General features: G+C 45.7%; 1 protein-coding gene across 1 annotated transcript in view; it reads left to right on the plus strand.

Moving 5' to 3' along the window:
• The first annotated feature begins 1613 nt into the window (after positions 1–1613).
• The window catches only part of LOC106574788 (neurobeachin), a 306741-nt gene continuing 285046 nt past the window's right edge, over positions 1614–23308 (plus strand). Inside the window, exon 1 of the mRNA XM_045717441.1 lies at positions 1614–2214. Within this exon, the coding sequence (XP_045573397.1) occupies positions 1936–2214 (279 nt within the window). The 5' untranslated portion in view covers positions 1614–1935. The remainder of the gene's footprint in view (positions 2215–23308) is intronic.

Here is a 23308-nt window from a genome sequence, read left to right on the forward strand (position 1 = left end):
ATGGGAGCGAGGGAAAGAAGGAGGGGTTCAGTATGTAGGGGGAGGGGAGATGAAAGTGAAGGATAGGAGAGGACAGGATAAGAGAAGATGAGAGGAGAGGAGGAGAAGATGAGGGGCGGAGGAGAAAATGATGGGCGGAGGAGAAAATGAGAGGAGAGGAGGAGATGAGGGGCGGAGGAGAAAATGAGAGGAGAGGAGGAGATGAGGGGCGGAGGAGAAAATGAGAGGAGAGGAGGAGATGAGGGGTGGAGGAGAAAATGAGAGGAGAGGAGGAGATGAGGGGTGGAGGAGAAAATGAGAGGAGAGGAGGAGATGAGGGGTGGAGGAGAAAATGAGAGGAGAGGAGGAGATGAGGTGTGGAGGATGTAAGAAAAAAATGGAAGGAGGAGTGCGGGACAGTCAGACAGTTTGGCTCGTAAATAAATAAACAGGTTCTGTCTGGGACTCAGAGACCACACACACACACACACACACACACACACACACACACACACACACACACACACACACACACACACACACACACACACACACACTCTCTCTACACCCGCTGAACTCTATTTCAACTACACAAGTGCTGCTCACAAAATATATTGTAATATAACATACAGTCTGGGTGAGTGTCTGTCCTCGGTCTTGTTTTATTGTGTGTGTGTGTGTGTGTGTGTGTGTGTGTGTGTGTGTGTGTGTGTGTGTGTGTGTGTGTGTGTGTGTGTGTGTGTGTGTGTGACCCAAGGTTATTATAGTTTTGTGTTTTTATGTTATACAGAACAAAAATATAAATGCAACATTCAACAATTTCAAAGATTTTACTGTTACAGTTCATATAAGGCAATCAGTAAAGATACCTTAATAGAAAATGACAAGTAAAAGTTAAAGTCACCCAGTAAAATACTAATTGAGTAAAAGTCTAAAAGTATTTGGTTTAAAATATACTTAAGTATCAAAAGTAAATGTACTTGCTAAAATATACTTTTACTTATGTAAATGTGATATCAGTTTTACATTTTTATTAAACATTTTTTGGTACCCTTCCCCAGATCTGTGCCTCGACACAATCCTGTCTCGGAGATCTACGGGCAATTCCTTCGACCTCATGGCTTGGTTTTTCCTCTGACATGCACTGTCAACTGTGGCACCTTATATAGGCAGGTTCAATCAATTCAATTTACCATAAGTGGACTCTGATCAAGTTGTAGAAATATCTCAAGGATGATTAATGGAAACAGGATGCACCTGAGCCCAATTTCGAGTCTCATAGCAAAGGGTCTGAATACTTATGTAAATAAGGTATTTATTTTAAATTTTTAAATACATTTGTAAAAAATAGCTAAAAAACAGTTTTCGCTTTGTCATTATGGGCTATTATGTGATTGATAAGGCGGAAAAATGATAGCAATTTTAAAATAAGGCTGTAACATAATAAAATGTGTAAAAAGGGAAGGGGTCTGAATACTTTTCTGAATGCACTGTCTCTTCTACATGATTGCAGGAGCGCAGCCTGCTGAACTCTCCAGTGCGCATGCGTGGCAAGCGCGCAAATACGCAGACAGGGGGCGTCAACACGGCGTCATGACGACGACCACCACTCACCGCAGCTTCCCAGAGAGAGACAGAGGAGAGAGAGAGAGAGACAGACAGAGAGAGAGAGAGGAGGCGATACGACAGGGAGGGTACCGTTCTGCCGAGCATAGAGATAACGCGTGTTTTATTTATGCATTCCTTCGCACTATCGAAGAAGAGGAGAGGTTAATTTATCGTTTCTTTTGTAATTTCATACTCCTTATAACCCCCCCACCCTTTCCCCATATTTGACTATATTTCTTTTAGCAGCGGAACGACAGAGAGTTGTGGTCTAGAGCAGGTGTGTGAGAAAGAGAGAGACCCCAAGCGGCCGTTCCTCTCTCCGTCATCTCCCGTCTCAAAAAGGTGGAAATGTCGAGCGAGAAACCGGCTCCTGCATCCCTACTATCAGATCCAGACCGAGCCGCTCATTCCCCGGTCCCCGGCCAGCCGCAGGTCGTCACGGGCGCTGGTTCGACACCCATCGGGGACAGGATGGTCTCTGGATCCGGTTCCATGGTGCTTCAGGCCGGGGTCATCAACCCCGCCGTGCCAATTAGGAATATCCAAATGAAATTCGCGGTGCTGGTGGGCCTTATTCAGGTTGGAGACGTTAACAACCGGGACATCGTCGAAACGGTTCTCAACCTGGTAAGTAGAAACCGCTATAGCTTATCCGTTAGTCCTATAGGCCAGCATTAGGAGAGATACCGCTGTGTGTAGCAGCAGTAGAAACCGCTATAGCTTATCCGTTAGTCCTATAGGCCAGCATTAGGAGAGATACCGCTGTGTGTAGCAGCAGTAGAAACCGCTATAGCTTATCCATTAGTCCTATAGGCCAGCATTAGGAGATACCGCTGTGTGTAGCAGCAGTAGAAACCGCTATAGCTTATCCGTTAGTCCTATAGGCCAGCATTAGGAGATACCGCTGTGTGTAGCAGCAGTAGAAACCGCTATAGCTTATCCGTTAGTCCTATAGGCCAGCATTAGGAGATACCGCTGTGTGTAGCAGCAGTAGAAACCGCTATAGCTTATCCGTTAGTCCTATAGGCCAGCATTAGGAGAGATACCGCTGTGTGTAGCAGCAGTAGAAACCGCTATAGCTTATCCGTTAGTCCTATAGGCCAGCATTAGGAGAGATACCGCTGTGTGTAGCAGCAGTAGAAACCGCTATAGCTTATCCGTTAGTCCTATAGGCCAGCATTAGGAGATACCGCTGTGTGTAGCAGCAGTAGAAACCGCTATAGCTTATCCATTAGTCCTATAGGCCAGCATTAGGAGATACCGCTGTGTGTAGCAGCAGTAGAAACCGCTATAGCTTATCAATTAGTCCTATAGGCCAGCATTAGGAGATACCGCTGTGTGTAGCAGCAGTAGAAACCGCTATAGCTTATCCGTTAGTCCTATAGGCCAGCATTAGGAGATACCGCTGTGTGTAGCAGCAGTAGAAACTCCTGATATCACATGTCTGATCAGTGGAAGAATTTAATGTCGTTTTTCAGTCATGCAGTGGAGATAATGAGAGTGGGGGGACTAGATGATCATGAACGCTGTAGAGAGGTAGATAGATAGAAGGGGGAGACTGTGATTTGTAAAGGCTTGAAGATAAACCAAGGCATGTGATGTGTGACTCCTCGGAATAGTGGGTAGTAGTTATTGGTATAACCAGTGGTTATTGACAGTATGGCCCGTTCTCTCTCTCTCTCTCTCTCTCTCTCTCTGTGAAGGCTATTCATGTATGGATGTGGCGCTGGCGACACTCGGAAATATGTGGCCGAAAATACTTTTAGTCGAGATGGTGTGTGTCCATATCCAATTTCAGCTGAGCCAGAATGAAAACATTAACTTGACCACATTGACAAGCCAATGAAACATTATACAAAATTGATACATCATGTGCAAGTGTGTGTCTGTTACACACACACACACACACACACATCACCGGAAGTCGCTGTATTGGGACAATGTTGCGTCAACAACCGGGGAAACACTAACATTTGATATTGGATTTGGGGGTAACCATTGTCTGTGCAGGCTGCTACGTCTGTGTTGCTGGCTACGGGTTTGAACAAAGGCCCGAGTAGCATTGTGCTCTATGCATTGTTTTCACCATATGTAGCCTATGAGTGGCCCGGAAACAATAAGTCTATAAGCTATAGTTTTTTGTTTTGAACTGGATATTCAGTTTATTATCAGCCCAATATGGTGTCTATTTATACATGTTTCTCTTTTTTAATATAGGCGTCATTTCAATTCAATAGGCTAGGTCCTACTGCTTCTTCATGAATGGGGTAACCTGTGCTAAGCTAGCGGAAATACCATCCCTACCGTTCATATCATTATGTTTTAATATCACCTAGCGATGCTCTGGTAAAGAGGGGAGATTTAACCCCGGCTGGGAATTAACGAAAGGGGATTTCTGTTTGCAAACAAATGTGTTTTATTGCACATTTCAGATGCATCCCTGCTGCTGGGTTGTTTGGTTGACCCTGCTGCTGGGTTGTTTGGTTGACCCTGCTGCTGGGTTGTTTGGTTGACCCTGTTGCTGGGTTGTTTGGTTGACCCTACTGCTGGGTTGTTTGGTTGACCCTGCTGCTGGGTTGTTTGGTTGACCCTGCTGCTGGGTTGTTTGGTTGACCCTGCTGCTGGGTTGTTTGGTTGACCCTGCTGCTGGGTTGTTTGGTTGACCCTGCTGCTGGGTTGTTTGGTTGACCCTGCTGCTGGGTTGTTTGGTTGACCCTGCTGCTGGGTTGTTTGGTTGACCCTGCTGCTGGGTTGTTTGGTTGACCCTGCTGCTGGGTTGTTTGGTTGACCCTGCTGCTGGGTTGTTTGGTTGACCCTGCTGCTGGGTTGTTTGGTTGACCCTGCTGCTGGGTTGTTTGGTTGACCCTGCTGCTGGGTTGTTTGGTTGACCCTGCTGCTGGGTTGTTTGGTTGACCCTGCTGCTGGGTTGTTGATGCTGGGTTATTGATGCTGGGTTATTGATGCTGGATTATTGATGCTGGGTTATTGATGCTGGGTGCTGGGTTATTGAGTGCTGGGTTGTTGAGTGCTGGATTATTGATGCTGATTTATTGATGCTGGGTTGCTGGGTTATTGACTGCTGGGTTGTTGACGTGCAGGGTTTTGGGAGTGCTGGGTTGTTGATGCTGGATGCTGGGTTGTTGACCCGTGCTGGGTTATTGGTGCTGGGTTATTGATGCTGGGTTATTGATGCTGGGTTATTGATGCTGGATGCTGGGTTATTGATGCTGGGTTATTGATGCTGGGTTATTGATGCTGGGTTATTGATACTGGGTTATTGATGCTGGGTGCTGGGTTATTGATGCTGGGTTATTGGTGCTGGGTTATTGGTGCTGGGTTATTGATGCTGGGTTATTGATGCTGGGTACTGGGTTATTGATGCTGGGTTATTGATGCTGGGTTATGGATGCTGGGTTATTGATGCTGGGTTATTGATGCTGGGTTATTGATACTGGGTTATTGATGCTGGGTGCTGGGTTATTGATGCTGGGTTATTGATGCTGGGTTATTGGTGCTGGGTTATTGGTGCTGGGTTATTGATGCTGGGTTATTGGTGCTGGGTTATTGGTGCTGGGTTATTGATGCTGGGTTATTGATGCTGGGTTATTGATGCTGGGTTATTGATGCTGGGTTATTGATGCTGGGTTATTGATGCTGGGTTATTGATGCTGGGTTATTGATGCTGGATGCTGGGTTATTGATGCTGGGTTATTGGTGCTGGGTTATTGATGCTGGGTTATTGATGCTGGGTGCTGGGTTATTGATGCTGGGTTATGGATGCTGGGTTATTGATGCTGGGTTATTGGTGCTGGGTTATTGGTGCTGGGTTATTGATGCTGGGTTATTGATGCTGGGTGCTGGGTTATTGATGTTGGGTTATTGATGCTGGGTTATGGATGCTGGGTTATTGATGCTGGGTTATTGATGCTGGGTTATTGATGCTGGGTTATTGATGCTGGGTTATTGATACTGGGTTATTGATGCTGGATGCTGGGTTATTGATGCTGGGTTATTGATGCTGGGTTATTGGTGCTGGGTTATTGATGCAGGGTTATTGATGCTGGGGATGCTGGGTTATTGATGCTGGGTTATTGGTGCTGGGTTATTGATGCTGGGTTATTGATGCTGGGTTATTGATGCTGGATTATTGGTGCTGGGTTATTGATGCAGGGTTATTGATGCTGGGTTATTGATGCTGGGTTATTCATGCTGGGTTATTGGTGCTGGGTTATTGATGCTGGGTTATTGATGCTGGGTTATTGGTGCTGGGTTATTGATGCTGGGTTATTGATGCTGGGTTATTGATGCTGGGTTATTGATGCTGGGTTATTGGTGCTGGGTTATTGATGCTGGGTTATTGATGCTGGGTTATTGATGCTGGGTTATTGGTGCTGGGTTATTGATGCTGGGTTATTGATGCTGGGTTATTGGTGCTGGGTTATTGGTGCTGGGTTATTGATGCTGGGTTATTGATGCTGGGTTATTCATGCTGGGTTATTGAGATATGACCCAGTGGGTCAGATCAGAAGACTGGAGGCTTGGTTTAGTTAATCTATTGTGTTGTATTGTTATCACATGTTAAGGTTGGACTCTGACTACTGTTGTAGCTTCAATGAGGCTCAGTGTATGAGTTCCTCAAGAGCCTATGTACATCTCAATGTTGGGATGAATAACACCAAATCCCAGCATACAGCGTGGTTTTATATGGAATAGGCTAAAATTATAGGCAAATTAGGCTAAATGCTGATGATAAAGTAGATCAGAATCTTAACGCTAATTGCGGGGCCATTTTGGTGAATAGCGTAACTCTACCCCTGGCTGGGGGTCATTTGGGTATCAGGGCCTGAACCAGAATCTGGCTTTATCGAAATTCGACGTCTCTGTGAACGGTGAAGTTTTCATTCCGTGTTATGGGTTCCCGATAGGGCGCAGCGCTCTAAGGCACTGCATCTCACTGCTAGAGGTGTCACTACAAACACCCTGGTTCGATTCCAGGCTGTATCACAGCCAGCCGTGATTGAGAGTCCCAAAGGGCGGTGCACAATTGGCCCAGCGTCGTCCGGGATAGGGTTACATTTCATATGAAATTATTTATAAAAATGTGTGTCAAATTACCAAAATACAAATGACCAAAATACATTTCATATTAAATAATTTATAAAAATGTATACAAATAAAAAGCAGAGTAAAGGAATGTTCTCTACTTGATTGTAATCAGTTGAGTATGTTAAGTATTAAAGTAGTATTAAAGTCATTGTAAATAAGAATTTGTTCTTAACTGACTTGCCTAGTTAAATAAAGGTTAAATAAAATGAAATTCACAAGCTAATCGGCTACATCCTTGGGATGATCCTGCCACCACATTTGTTTTTACAGTTTACCATCGCCTGTAACGGAATAGAGGAGAGGAGGAAAGATGGAGGGAGAGAGATGGTAGTCTGGCCTCGCAGGGAAGAAGGTGGACAGCGCCATGCATTTAAAAGCATGTGGCAGAGGAGGAGAGGAGCGGGGGATGAGAGAGAGAGAGAAAGTGAGGGGGGGTGATGCTGCAGTGGCTGTGTGCCCTGAAATCAGCAGCTGATGCTGTGGAAGTCAGGCAGATGCAGGCAGACAGACAGGGAGGCAGGCAGACAGGCAGACAGGGAGGCAGGCAGGCAGACAGGCAGGCAGGCAGACAGGGAGGCAGGCAGACAGGGAGGCAGGCAGACAGGGAGGCAGGCAGGGAGGCAGACAGGCAGGCAGACAGGGAGGCAGGCAGACAGACAGACAGAGATGCAGGCAGGCAGACAGACAGACAGAGAGGCAGGCAGGCAGACAGACAGACAGAGAGGCAGGCAGGCAGACAGACAGACAGAGAGGCAGGCAGGCAGACAGACAGAGAGGCAGGCAGACAGACAGACAGACAGAGAGGCAGGCAGGCAGACAGACAGACAGACAGAGAGGCAGGCAGACAGACAGACAGAGAGGCAGGCAGGCAGGCAGGCAGGCAGACAGAGAGGCAGACAGACAGACAGACAGAGAGGCAGGCAGGCAGACAGACAGACAGACAGACAGAGAGGCAGGCAGGCAGAGAGGCAGAGAGGCAGGCAGGCAGAGAGGCAGAGGCAGGCAGGCAGGGAGGGAGGGAGGGATGGATGGAGGGAGGGAGGGATGGATGGTTGGGCCAGTAGCTAGCTAGAACACGGGGCAAAACACACATCTAACATCAGCTTCCATCTTACTCACCTCAAATACTCATTAATTCCTTTAGGCTACCATTACGGGAGGCAAGAAAAACTAGTTTCATGGGGGAATTTCAGAGCAGAGAGAGAGAATACCTGACCACTGTGACTGACCCAAACTTAAGGAAAGCTTTGACTATATACAGACTCAGTGAGCATAGCCTTGCTATTGAGAAAGGCCGCCGTAGGCAGACCTGGCTCTCAAGAGAAGACAGGCTATGTGCAACACTGCCCACAAAATGAGGTGGAAACTGAGCTGCACTTCCTAACCTCCTGCCAAATGTATGACCATATTAGAGACACATATTTCCCTCCGATTACACAGATCCACAAAGAATTAGAAAACAAATCCAATGTTGATAAACTCCCATATCTACTGGGTGAAATACCACAGTGTGCCATCACAGCAGCAAGATGTGTGACCTGTCGCCACAAGAAAAGGTCAACCAGTGAAGAACAAACACCATTGTAAATACAACCCATATTTATGTTGATTTATTTCCCCTTTTGTACTTTAACTATTTGCAAATCGTTACAACACTGTATATAGACATAATATGACATTTGTAATGTCTTTATTATTTTGAAACTTCTGTATGTTAAATGTTTACTGTTAATTTGTATTGTTTATTTCACTTTTGTATATTATCTACCTCACTTGCTTTGGCGATGTTAACACATGTTTTCCATGCCAATAAAGCCCCTTGAATTGAGTTGAATTGAGAGAGAGAAAGGTAGAGATGCCATTTTGAAATGTTTATATTCCTTTGGAACTTCTATGAGTGTAATGTTTACAGTTAATCTATAATGTTTATTATCTATTTCACTTGCTTTGGCAATGTAAACATATGTTTCCCCCATGCCAATAAAGCCCCTTTGAGAGAGAGAGATCATATAAATAATAACAAATATATTATTTATGTTCTCTGTAATACCACTTGCCACCTAGCAATGTTATGAAGTTCTCTTTAGCTAACCCAGATAGGTCCCCAATCTCCCATCCTCATAACTAGCTACCAAGGAGCCATTTCCAGGATATTAGATAGAGTCTAATTATCTTAGCTGGCAAACCTTCTGGAAAGGTTGGTAGACTTTTTAAAAGAGCAAACGATAACTAAATCTACTGAATAAGACTCACATTCCTTTTCAATCTTTCACCCAGATTTTAGCAGAGATGCAGAGAAGAATATTTATTTTATAAAAAAAAAAGAATCACTAGTCAGGAAAATAGCAGACAGATCAAGAGGTATGTTAGATATGCAGAAAATATATATTTTTTTTTTTTTAAACATAGAATTAAGCATAATGATTATAACCCTGTCAGTTTTTAGAGAGAGAGAGAGAGAGAGAGCAGTGTGTTTGTCATGACAATGAAACATTTTGAAAAGCTTTTTAAATTGATAGAGTAAGAAAGCGCGTAGACATCAACCAGCTTATTGGAATGAACTAAGTGCTTTAGGGCCTATCCTCCAGTCTCGTCTAGTCTCCTCGGGCGGTCACGAGTGTCTGGAATAATATAGCCTTAATTAAAAGAGCTGGTGGTCTGACAGCCAGGGCAGGGATCATCTGTGGTGTTTTGTTGGCCCAACACGGTCCTCTGCGGCTGGGATAGCTGATCCATTATTCAGCCTGGTCGTTCCGTGGAGACCGCAGCGAGACATTCAGCACACCACGGTGGTATTGATGAGGGATAGATTGAGGGATGGATGGAAAGAGGGAGGGAGGGAGGGAGGGAGGGATAGATAGATGGATGGATGGATGGAAAGAGGGAGGGAGGGATAGATAGATGGATGGATGGAAAGAGGGAGGGAGGGAGGGAGGGAGGGAGGGAGGGAGGGAGGGATGGATGGATGGATGGATGGATGGATGGAAAGAGGCAGGGAGGGATAGATAGATGGAGGGGATGGAGGAGACCACAACGAGACACACCACAGCTGTATTGACCAGGCCCCAGCATGGATACACATGATCAGGAGGGATAGATGGATTGATGGAGGGGCTATATGGAGGGAAGGATGGAGAGGCTATATGGAGGGCTGGATGGAGGGATGGATGGAGGGATGGAGGGGATGTATAGAGGGATAGATAGATGGATGGAGGGATGGATGGAGGGATGGATGGATGGATGGAGGGATGGATGGAGGGGATGTATAGAGGGATAGATAGATACATGGAGGAATAGATAGATAAATGGAGGGATAGATGGAGAGATAGATGGATGGATGGATGGAGGGATGGATGGATGGATGGAGGGATGGATGGAGGGATGGATGGATAGATATATGGAGGGTTGGATGAATAGATGGATAGATATATGGAGGGTTGGATGGAGGGATGGATGGATGGATGGATGGAGGGATAGATGGATAGATATATGGAGGGTTGGATGGAGGGGATGGATGGATGGATGGGTGGAGGATAGATGGATAGATATATGGAGGGGCAAAGGAATGATATAGGAATGGAGGAGGGAAAGTGATGAATAGGCCAGTCAATCTATTGTCTAAAGAGGGGTGATGGATGCCTCGCTGTCTGTTTAAGCATAGAAATACAGTCGATAGAATAGTCTCCAGAAATACAGCCGATAGAATAGTCTCTATGAATACAGCCGATAGAATAGTCTCTAGAAATACAGCCGATAGAATAGTCTCTATGAAATACAGCCGATAGAATAGTCTCTATGAAATACAGCCGATAGAATAGTCTCAAGAATTACAGCCGATAGAATAGTGTCTATGAAATACAGCCGATAGAATAGTCTCTATGAAATACAGCCGATAGAATAGTCTCTATGAAATACAGCCGATAGAATAGTCTCTAGAATTACAGCCGATAGAATAGCCTCTTTGAATACAGCTGATACAATAGATGTTTGCTTGTTGTTAATCCACACAACATAATCAGAGTGAAAGCACGTATGAGGCAGACATAGTTAAAGTAACTGTCCAGTGAAAATCTCACATTTTAAAAGCGAATATTCTGTGAACTCATATTTTAATAATGGCCAATGTATAAATAGGAGAAAATCACAGACTGTTTAAAAAATGCTTTGCTATTTCCTCATAGAACCTTTCTGTTGTTGGGGCTACGACCACACCGTTCTGTTGTTGGGGCTACGACCACACCGTTCTGTTGGGGCTACGACCACACCGTTCTGTTGTTGGGCTACGACCACACCGTTCTGTTGTTGGGCTACGACCACACCGTTCTGTTGGGCTACGACCACACCGTTCTATTGTTGGGGCTACGACCACACCTTTCTGTTGTTGGGTTACAACCACACCGTTCTGTTGTTGGGCTACGACCTCACCGTTCTGTTGTTGGGTTACGACCACACCGTTCTGTTGTTGGGCTACGACCTCACCGTTCTGTTGTTGGGGCTACGACCACACCTTTCTGTTGTTGGGTTACAACCACACCTTTCTGTTGTTGGGTTACGACCACACCGTTCTGTTGTTGGGCTACGACCTCACCGTTCTGTTGTTGGGGCTACGACCACACCGTTCTGTTGTTGGGCTACGACCACACCGTTCTGTTGTTGGGGCTACGACCACATCGTTCCAACACAGAAAAAACATTTTTTCTACATAATAAATTACAATTTGTTTTGTAAGGAAAAACTATTTCACTCATTTTGTAAGTCATTTTTCATAGATATCTGGAAACACTGGACAGTTACTTTAAATTATAAGACATTTCAGTTTTTCAATGGTTGTGTTTTTCAATGGTTGGTATCCAAACACACACTGAGAAAGTTAGCCTAGCTCAGTGCATTCGTTTGAATGCTTCAGTTAGCTTAGCTGATCCCTACTAAGAGTTAGGTCTCCACAGTGCACCCAAGGGCCAGAGCAGAGTGTAGATTTAGACAGGGGAGGGACAGGGGCCAGAGCAAAGTGTAGATTTAGACAGGGGAGGGATTGGTACAGGTGCCCTATTTCACTCTATAATCTGATTGGTCCAAACAGTCCTGGCTGGCTTCCACAGTTGCGTGTGTTTCAGCGTTTGTGTTTCTGTATTATAATGCAGCTTTCCTGTCTCAAGGTCAAGCTGTGGTTGGTTCTGTGGTTCACAGGCATTCCACTTCATATATGCTATTTACCGCTTCTCTCCGCCTCTCTCTCTCCCTCCCTCCCCTCTGTGTCTCCCCATATCTATCATGCCCTCCCTCCCTCCCTCCCTCCCTCCCTCCCTCCCTCCCTCCCTCCCTCCCTCCCTCCCTCCCTCCCTCCCTCCCTCCCTCCCTCCCTCCCTCCTCTCTGTGTCTCCACATATCTATCATGTGCTCTCTCTCTCACTCACACACACTCTTGAGAGGCTTTTTATAAGTCAGATGCTAAAATTGCAACACACACACACACACACACACACACACACACACACACACACACACACACACACACAGAGTAACAGGGATTGATGGGTACTAGCGTCAGCGTTGTCTAGGTAACCATGTGGATACTGTTGCTATAACATCCCACCATACCAACTGTTGTCAAGCTGCTGATACTTTATGAAGAGACCTCTCCTCTCTCCTCTCTCCTCTCTCCTCTCTCCTCTCTCCTCTCTCCTCTCTCCTCTCTTCTCTCCTCTCTCCTCTCTCTTCTCTCACTATATCTCTATATAAATATCTCTATACATGTATCTATTATACTGATACATTTACTTTATGTTCATATTATTATTTATTATCGTTGTTTCATTGTCCAGAAGGAACCTTCCAGTAAGCATTTAGTTAGACCATGTGTATCCTGTACATACAACTAATAAACAATTTATTTATTTCTAGATTAGACTTTATAAAAAATTTTTTTATGAATCCTTCATCTCTGTAACCCATATAACCCAATCCATATAGTACAATTGTCTGTAAAGTCCCTCAGTCTAGCAGTGAATTTCAAACATGAATGAAGCCACAGAGACCAGGGAGGTTTTCTCGCAAAGAACACCATCTATTGCTAGATGGGATTTATTTTCTTTTTTAAAAGCAGACATTGAATATCCCTTTGAGCATGATGAAGTTATTAATTACACTTTGGATGGTGTATCAATACACCCAGTCACTACAAAGATACAGGCCTCCTTCCTAACTCAGTTGCCGGAGAGGAAGGAAACCGTTCAGGGATTTCACCATGAGACCAACGGTGACTTTAAAACAGTTACATTGTAGTTACTCCACAATACTAACCTAAATGAAAGAGAGAAAAGAAGGAAACCTGTACAGAATAGAAATATTCCAAAACATGCATCCTGTTTGCAACAAAACACTGAAGTAAAACTGTAAAAAAATAAAGAACTCTATGTCCTGAATACAAAGCGTTATGTTTGGGGCAAATCCAACACATTGCTGAGTATCACTCTTCATATTTTCAAGCATGGTGGTGGCTGCATCATGTTCGGGGTATGCTTGTCATTGGACAGGACTGGGAACCAAAAAAAAATGGAATCGAGGTAAGCACAGATCCTAGAACAATGTGAAACTTGTGTACAATCCAGGTGTGGAAAGCTCTTAGAGATTTACCCAGAAAGACTCACAGCTGTAATGGCTGCCAAATGTGATTCTAACATTTATTGAATACCGATGTAAATTAGATATTTTATGTTTTCATTTGCAAAAATGTGTAATAACATGTTTGAACTTTTGTCATTGTGGGGTATGTGAGTGGGGTGGGGGGGGGGCATATTTAATCAATTTTGAATTCAGGCTGTAATACAACAAAATGTGGAATGAGTCAAAGGGTATGAATACTTTTCTGAAGGCACATTGACCTAATAGACAGAGAGGGTTGAAGGTGTTGATGGGTGGGAAAACTCTGTCTGTCCAGTCCGATCCTGCCTAACATAGACAGAGAAGGCTGAAGGTGTTGATGGGGAAAGACAGGATGGGGAAAGACAGGATCAGGTTATCTGTTCCTATTGGCATGTCTGTTTTTAGTTGTCTATTTTTTTTCTTCGTTTTTCAAATATTAATAAAACAACAGAACATTAATTTAATTGTCCAGGTAGTAACATCCATTCTCAAATAGGACTGTTTTTTTTATTCTTTCTTTCTTTCTCCCGCTGTCTCTTTCTCTCCTTCTTTCTCCTTTCTTTCTCCCTATGTTCTTCTGAAAATCTTTGAATATCGTACTGAAGAGAAACCTTGTTCAATTTGGAAGAATATAATAGGAAAAGCTTGGATAGGGGGTTGTTTCCACACCACACTTCTCTCTGCCCCCTCTCCCTCTCTTTCTCTCTCTCTCTCTCTCTCTCTCTCTCTCTCTCTCTCTCTCTCTCTCTCTCTCTCTCTCTCTCTCTCTCTCTCTCTCGGTCTCTCTCGCTCTCTCTCTCTCTCTCTCTCTCTCTCTCTCTCTCTCGCTCTCTCTCTCTGTCTCTCTCTCTCTCTGCCCCCTCTCCCTCTCTCTCTCTCTCTCTCTCTCTCGGTCTCTCTCTCGGTCTCTCTCGCTCTCTCTCTCTCTCTCTCGCTCTCTCTCTCTGTCTCTCTCTGTCTCTCTGTCTCTCTCTGTCTCTCTGTCTCTCTCTCTCTCGCTCTCTCTCTCTGTCTCTCTCTGTCTCTCTGTCTCTCTCTGTCTCTCTGTCTCTCTCTCTCTCTTCTCTCTGTCTCTCTGTCTCTCTCGCTCTCTCTTTATCTCTGTCTCTTTATCTCCATCTCTTTCTCTGTCTCTCTCTCTCTCTCTCTCTAGTGAGGATGTCTCATTATTCCTGGCCACACATTCCAAAATCACCAAGGTCACAATACTGAGGCACAATCTTACAGTCAGCACAATGTATACAGCCAAAACACACACGCACTGAGTCAGCACTAATGATTCTTAAAACCACATTTTATTGGTCACATACACGTGTTTAGCAGATTGCAGATGTAGCGAAATGCTTGTGTTTCTAGCTCAGACAGTGCAGTAATATCTAACAATTCCACAACAACTACCTAAAGGAAAGGAATGGAAGTAAGAATATATGAATAAATGGAAGAGCGATGTCAGAGCTGAGATACAATAGAATCAAATTTTGTAAGTCACATGCGCCGAATACAACAGGTCTGTGAAATGCTTACGAGCCCCTAACCAACAATGCAGTTTAAAAATAATATGGATAAGAATAAGAGATAAAAGTAACAAGTCATTAAAGAGCAACAGTAAAAAAGAACAATATATACAGGGGGGTGCCGGTACAGCGTCAATGTGTGGGGGCACCGGTTAGTTGAGGTAGTATGTACATGAAGGTAGAGTTATTAACTTTTTATGGATAGGGGGCAGTATTTTCACGGCCGGATAAAAAACGTACCCGATTTAATCTGATTATTACTCCTGCCCAGAAACTAGAATATGCATATAATTATTAGCTTTGGATAGAAAACACTCCAAAGTTTCTAAAAGTGTTTGAATGGTGTCTGTGAGTATAACAGAACTCAAATGGCAGGCCAAAACCTGAGAAGATTCTGTACAGGAAGTACCCTGTCTGACCATTTCTTGGCCTTCTTGATCATCTCTATCCAAAACAGGGGATCTCTGCTGTAACGTGACATTTTCTAATGCTCCCATAGGCTCTCAGAAGGCGCCAGAACGGGGAATGATGACTTTGCAGGCCATGGCTGAAAAACAGTAGCGCATTTGGATAGTGGTCGATCTGAGAACAATGAGACTGGGGGCGCGTGCACGAGAAGACTCCATGTTTTATTTTTTCGTCTTTGAACGAAAACAGGGTTTCCCGGTCGGAATATTATTGCTTTTTTACGAGAAAAATCGCATAAAAATTGATTTTAAACAGCGTTTGACATGCTTCGAAGTACGGTAATGGAATATTTTGACATTTTTTGTCACGAAACGCACCGGGCGCGTCACCCTTCTTTACCCTTCGGATAGTGTCTTGAACGCACGAACAAAACGCCGCTATTTGGATATAACTATGGATTATTTGGAACCAAACCAACATTTGTTATTGAAGTAGAAGTCCTGGGAGTGCATTCTGACGAAGAACAGCAAAGGTAATCAAATTTTTCTTATAGTAAATCTGAGTTTGGTGAGGGCCAAACTTGGTGGGTGTCAAAATAGCTAGCCCGTGATGGCGAGCTATCTACTCAGAATATTGCAAAATGTGCTTTCACCGAAAAGCTATTTTAAAATCTGACACCGCGATTGCATAAAGGAGTTCTGTATCTATAATTCTTAAAATAATTGTTATGTTTTTTGTGAACGTTTATCGTGAGTAATTTAGTAAATTCACCGGAAGTGTTTGGTGGGAATGCTAGTTCTGAACGTCACATGCTAATGTAAAAAGCTGGTTTTTGATATAAATATGAACTTGATTGAACAAAACATGCATGTATTGTATAACATAATGTCCTAGGAGTGTCATCTGATGAAGATCATCAAAGGTTAGTGCTGCATTTAGCTGTGGTTTTGGTTTTTGTGACATTATATGCTAGCTTGAAAAATGGGTGTCTGATTATTTCTGGCTGGGTACTCTGCTGACATAATCTAATGTTTTGCTTTCGCTGTAAAGCCTTTTTGAAATCGGACAGTGTGGTTAGATAAAGGAGAGTCTTGTCTTTAAAATGGTGTAAAATAGTCATATGTTTGAAAAATTGAAGTTTTCGGATTTTCGAGGACTTTGTATTTCGTGCCACACCCATCATTGGATATTGGAGTAAGAGGTAAGAGGTTTTAAAGTGACTATGCATAGATGATAACAACAGAGAGTGGCAGTGGTGTGGAGGGGGGGGGGCACTGCAAATAGTCTGGGTAGCCATTTGACTAGATGTTCAGGAGTCTTATGGCTTGGGGGTAGAAGCTGTTTAGAAGCCTCTTTGACCTAGACTTGGTGCTCCGGTACAGCTTGCCGTGCGGTAGCAGAGAGAACAGTCTATGACTGGGGTGGCTGGAGTCTTTGACAATTTTTAGGGCCTTCCTCTGACACCGCCTGGTATAGAGGTCCTGGATGGCAGGAAGCTTGGCCCCAGTGATGTACTGGACCATATGCACTACCCTCTGTAGTGCCTTGCGGTCAGAGGCCGAGCAGTTGCCATACCAGGCAGTGATGCAACCAGTCAGGATGCTCTCGATGGTGCAGCTGTAGAACCTTTTGAGGATCTGAGGACCCATGCCAAGTCTTTTCAGTCTCCTGAGGGGGAATAGGTTTTGTCGTGCCCTCTTCACGACTGTCTTGGTGTGTTTGGACCATGTTAGTTTGTTGGTGATGTGGACACCAAGGAACTTGAAGCTCTCAACCTGCTCCACTGCAGTCCCGTTGATGTTAATGGGGGCCTGTTCGGCACTTCTTTTCCTGTAGTCCACAATCAGCTCCTTTGTCTTGGTCACGTTGAGGGAGAGGTTGTTATTCTGGCACCACACGGCCAGGTCTCTGACCTCCTCCCCATAGGCTGTCTCTTCATTGTCGTGATCAGGCCTACCATTGCAAATGTAATGATGGTGTTGGAGTCGTGCTTGGCCGTGCAGTCATGAGTGAACAGGAAGTACAGTAGGGGATTGAGAACGCACCCCTGTGTTGAGGATCAGCTTGGCGGATGTGTTGCTACCTACCCTTACCACCTGGGGGTGGTCGTCAGGAAGTCCAGGATCCAGTTGCAGAGGGAGGTGTTTAGTCCCGGGTTCCTTAGCTTATTGATGAGCTTTGAGGGCACTATGGTGTTGAACACTGAGCTGTAGTCAATGAAAAGCATTCTCACATAGGTGTTCCTTTTGTCCAGGTGGGAAAGGGCAGTGTGGAGTGCAGTAGAGATTGCGTCATCTGTGGATCTGTTGGGGCTGAATGCAAATCTGAGTGGGTCTAGGGTTTCTGGGATGATGGTGTTGATGTCAGGCATGACCAGCCTTTCAAAGCACGTCATGGTTACAGACGTGAGTGCTACGGGTCGGTAGTCTTTTAGGCAGGTTACCTAAGTGTTCTTGGGCTCAGGGACTATACTGGTCTGCTTAAAACATGTTGGTATTACAGACTCAGACAGGGAGAGGATGAAAATGTTGTTGAAGACACTTGCCAGTGGGTCAGCGCATGGAGTACACGTCCTGGTAGTCCGTTGGGCCCTGAGGCCTTGTGAATGTTGACCTGTTTAAAGGTCTTACTCACATCGGCTGCGGAGAGCGTGATCACACAGTCTTCCTGAACAGCTGGTGCTCTCATGTATGTTTCAGCGTAATTTGCCTCGAAGAGAGCATAGAAGTAGTTTAGCTCGTCCGGTAGGCTTGTGTCACTGGGCAGCTCTCGGCTGTGCTTCCCCTTTTTAATCTGTAATGGTTTGCAAGCCCTGCCACATCCGACGAGCATCAGAGCCGGTGTGGTACGATTCAATCTTAGTCCTGTATTGATGCTTTGCCTGTTTGATGGTTCATCAGAGAGCATAGCGGGATTTGGTAGAGGTTTGGTAGGAGAGATGGTAGAGGTTTAGGAGAGATGGTAGAGGTTTGGGTAGGAGAGATGGTAGAGGTTTAGGAGAGATGGTAGAGGTTTAGGAGAGATGGTAGAGGTTTAGGAGAGATGGTAGAGGTTTAGGAGAGATGGTAGAGGTTTAGGGGAGATGGTAGAGATTTCTTATAAGCTTCCGCTCCTTGAAAGCGGCAGCTCTAGCCTTTAGCTCAGTGCGGATGCTGCCTGTAATCCATGGCTTCTGGTTGGGGTATGTACGTATGATCGCTGTGGGGACGACGTCATCGATGCACTTATTGATGAAGCCAATGACTGATGTGGTGTACTCCTCAATGCCATCGGAGGAATCCCGGAACATATTCCGGTCTGTGCTAGCAAAAACAGTCCTGTAGCTTAGCATCTGCTTCCTCTGACCACTTTTTTTACTGATCTAGTCACTGGTGCTTCCTGCTTTAATTTTTGCTTGTAAGCATGAGGATAGAATTATGGTCAGATTTGCCAAATGGAGGGCGAAGGAGAGCTTTGTATGCTTCTCTGTGCGTGGAGTTTAGGTGGTTGCACATTTAACATGCTGATCGAAATTTGGTCAAACGTATTTAAGTTTCCCTGCATTGAAGACACCGGCAGCCACCAGCCTCTGACTGTGGTGTTATGTAAACAGCTACAAAGAATACAGATGAAAACTCTCTCGGTAGGTAATGTGATCTACAGCTTATCATGAGATACTCTACCACAGGCGAGCAATAGCTCGAGACTTCCTTAGATATCGTGCACCAGCTGTTGTTTACAAAAATACATAGACCGCCACACCTTGTCTTACCAGACGCCGCTGTTCTATCCTGCCGTTACGTCGTATAACCAGCCAGCTGTATGTTGATGTTGTCGTCTTTCAGCCACGACTCCGTGAAGCATTAAGATGTTACAATTTTTATTGTCCCGTTGGTAGTTTAATCTTCAGCGTAACTTGTCGATTTTATTGTCCAAAGATTGCACGTTTGCTAGCAGAATGGAGAGAAGTGTGGGTTTGTTTGCCTACGAATTCTCAGAAGGCAGCCCTCCGGCCCTTCTTTCTTCACCTCCTCTTCACGCAGATCACAGGGATCGGGGCCTGTTCTCGAGAAAGCAGTAGATCATTCGCGTTAGTCTCGTTAAAGGAACAAAAGGTTTCTGCTAGTCCTTGGTGAGTAATCGTAGTCCTGATGTCCAGAAGTTATTTTCGGTCATAAGAGACGGTAGCGGCAACATTATGTACAAAATAAGTACAAAAATAAGTTACAAACAACACAGATAAAATACAAAAAAACACAATTGGCTGGGGGAACGTAAAATCGGCTGGGGCCTCGTAAAACGTCTGCCATCTTCTCCGACGCCATCTTATGAGAATAGAATACAGTATATACGTTTGAGATGAGTAATGCAAGATATGTAAACATTCATAATAATAATATTAAAGTGACTGGTGTTCCATTTATTAAAGTGGCCAGTGATTTCAAGTCTATGTATGTAAGGCAGCAGCCTCTAATGTGCTAGTGATGGCTGATGGCAGTCTGATGACCTTGAAATAGAAGCTGTTTTTCAGTCTCTCGGTCCCAGCTTTGATGCACCTGTACTGACCTCGCCTTCTGGATGGTAGCGGGGTGAACAGGCAGTGGCTCGGGTGGTTGTTGTCCTTGATGATCTTTTTGGCCTTCCTGTGACATCGGGTGCTCTAGGTGTCCTGGAGGGCAGGTAGTTTTCCCCCGGTGATGCGTTGGGCAGACCGCACAACCCTCTGGAGAGCCCTGCGGTTGTGGGTGGTGCAGTTGCCGTACCAGGCGGTCATACAGACCGACAGCACTGCTCTGTGCATCTGTAAAAGTTTGTGATGGTGCTGTAGGATGGATTTCACATGACTGACAGATGCGCATTTGTTGGTCACAGATACCTTAAAAAAAAGGTAGGGGCGTGGATTAGAAAACCAGTTAGTATCTGGTGTGATCATCATTTGCCTCATGCAGCGTGACACATCTCCTTCACATAGAGTTGATCAGGCTGTTGATTGACTTTCACAGCATCAGCTGCTGATTTCAGGGCACATAGCCACTGCAGCATCACTCGTCCACCCCCTCACTCTCTCTTTCTCGCTCTCATCCCCCGCTCCTCTCCTCCTCTGCCACATGCTTTTAAATGCATGGCGCTGTCCGCCTTTTTCCCTGCGAGGCCAGACTACCATCTCTCTCCCTCCATCTTTCCTCCTCTCCTCTATTCCGTTACAGGCGATGGTAAACTGTAAAAACAAATGTGGTGGCAGGATCATCCCAAGGATGTAGCCGATTAGCTTGTGAATTTCATTTTATTTAACCTTTATTTAACTAGGCAAGTCAGTTAAGAACAAATTCTTATTTACAATGACTGCCTACCCCCGGCCAAAACCTATCCCGAACGACGCTGGGCCAATTGTGCACCGCCCTTTGGGACTCCCAATCATAGCTGGTTGTGATTCAGCCTGGAATTGAACCAGGGTCTGTAGTGACGCCTCTAGCACTGACATGCAGTGCCTTAGAGCGCTGCGCCACTCGGGAGCCCCTGGCTATTGGTTGGAACTGGAACACACTGTCGTACACGTTGATCCAGAGCATCCCAAACATGCTCAATGTGTGCCATGTCTGGTGAGTATGCAGGCCATGGAAAAAACTAGGACATTTTCAGCTTCCAGGAATTGTTTACAGGTCCTTGTGACATTGTGCCGTGCGTTATCATGCTGAAACATGGGGTGATGGTGGCGGATGAATGGCACTGCAATGGGCCTCAGGGATCTCACCCAGTGGAGGCTGCTGAAGGGAGGACAGCTCATAATAAAGTCTGGAACGGAGCGAATGGAACGGCATCAAACCATGTGTTTTGATGTATTTCATACCGTTCCACTGATTCTAGCACTCCAGTCGTTACCACGAGCCCGTCCTCCACAATTAAGGTGCCACCAACCTCCTGTGCTCTCGTCACATTATGTAACGGTGTTCGTTGTCCGTAGCTTATGCCTGCTCATACCATAACCACACCGCCACCATGGGGTGCTCTGTTCACAACGTTGACTTCAGCATACCTCTCGCCCACACAACGCCATACACGCTGTCTGCCATCTGCAGGTGAGCGTTGAAGGTGAGCATTTTGCCCACTGAAGTCGGTTACGACGCCGAACTGCAGTCAGGTCAAGACCCTGGTGAGGACGACGAGCAGATGAGCTTCTCTGAGATGGTTTCTAACATATGTGTGTAGAACTTATCAGCTGTCCGGGCGGCTGGTCTCAGACGATCTCACAGGTGAAGAAGTCGAATGTGGAGGTCCTGGGCTGGCGTGGTTACTAGTGGTCTGCGGTCGTGAGGCCGGTTGGACTTATTGCCAAATTATCTAGAATTATATTGGAGGCGGCTAATGGTAGAGAAATGAACATTCAAATCTCTGCCAACAGCTCTGGTGAACATTCCTGCAGTCAGCATGCCAATTGCACGCTCCCTCAAAACATTACATAATCTGTGGCATTGTGTTGTGTGACTAAACTGCACATTTTAGAGTGGCCTTTTATTGTCCCCAGCACAAGGTGCACCTGTGTTAGAATCATGCCGTTTAATCAGCTTCTTGATATGCCACACCTGTCAGGTGGATGGATTATCTTGGCAAAGGAGAAATGCTCACTAACAGGGATGTAAACACATTTGTGCACAGAATCTGAGAGAAATTAGCTTTTTGTGTTTATGGAACATTTCTGGGATCTTTTATTTCAGCTCATGAAACAATGTACTAACAAACACGTGGGGAACTACGGTAAGCTCCCTCCCTCCCTCCCTCCCTCCCTCCCTCCCTCCCTCCCTCCCTCTGGGCCGGATAAGGAGTGTTAATGGAGGGATCAGAGGACAGACAAGGGGCTTTTGCTTCCACAGGGGCTCAATGTGTCTGTTGCTGCCCAGTCCAGCCCTGTCAGGTCCCTGGAAAAGCAATGGAACGCTGGACCGGTGTTGCTGCCCTGTCAGGACCCTGGGAAGGCAATGGAACGCTGGACCGGTGTTGCTGCCTTGTCAGGACCCTGGGAAGGCAATGGAACGCTGGACCGGTGTTGCTGCCCTGTCAGGACCCTGGGAAGGCAATGGAACGCTGGACCAGTGTTGCTGCCCTGTCAGGACCCTGGGAAGGCAATGGAACGCTGGACCGGTGTTGCTGCCCTGTCAGGACCCTGGGAAGGCAATGGAACGCTGGACCGGTGTTGCTGCCCTGTCAGGACCCTGGGAAGGCAATGGAACGCTGGACCAGTGTTCATTAAGTGTGTGTGACCTCCTTACACAGCGGGTGGGACTCAAGCTTCAAAGTCAGCACTGACTCCCTTATTCATCACACAGCTGTGTTGTGCTGGCTCCGTGTTGTGCTGGCTCCGTGTTGCGCTGGCTCTGTGTTGCGCTGCATCTGTATTGTGCTGGCTCCCTGTTGTGCTGGCTCTGTGTTGCGCTGGCTCTGTGTTGCGCTGGCTCTGTGTTGCGCTGGCTCTGTGTTGCGCTGCATCTGTATTGTGCTGGCTCCGTGTTGTGCTGGCTCTGTGTTGTGCTGGCTCCATGTTGTGTGTGTGTGTGTGTGTGTGTGTGTGTGTGTGTGTGTGTGTGTGTGTGTGTGTGTGACCTCCTTACACAGCGGGAGGGACTCAAGCTTCAAGGTCAGCACTGACCCCCTTATTCATCACACAGCTGTGTGTGTGTGTGTGTGTGTGTGTGTGTGTGTGTGTGTGTGTGTGTGTGTGTGTGTGTGTGTGTGTGTGTGTGTGTGTGTGTGTGTGTGTGTGTGTGTGTGTGTGTGTGAGACACACAAATGAACTGCTGTTGGCCAGAACTGTGTTCTGAGTTAGGGAGAGAGGAGGAGGAGGATGGTGCACTGCAGCGAGGAGGGATTAATGTGTGTGTGCCCTTCACCTGAGTTGGCAGACTTTTCTCTTTGTGCGTCTGAGTTCTGGTCCCGTGTAGGGCTGTGGCGGTCATTAAATATTGTCAGCCGGTTACCAACACACACACACACACACACACACACACACACACACACACACACACACACACACACACACACACACACACACACACACACACACACACACACACACACAC

This window comes from Salmo salar, chromosome ssa04 (genome assembly GCF_905237065.1).
Source record: "Salmo salar chromosome ssa04, Ssal_v3.1, whole genome shotgun sequence".
NCBI lineage: Eukaryota > Metazoa > Chordata > Actinopteri > Salmoniformes > Salmonidae > Salmo > Salmo salar.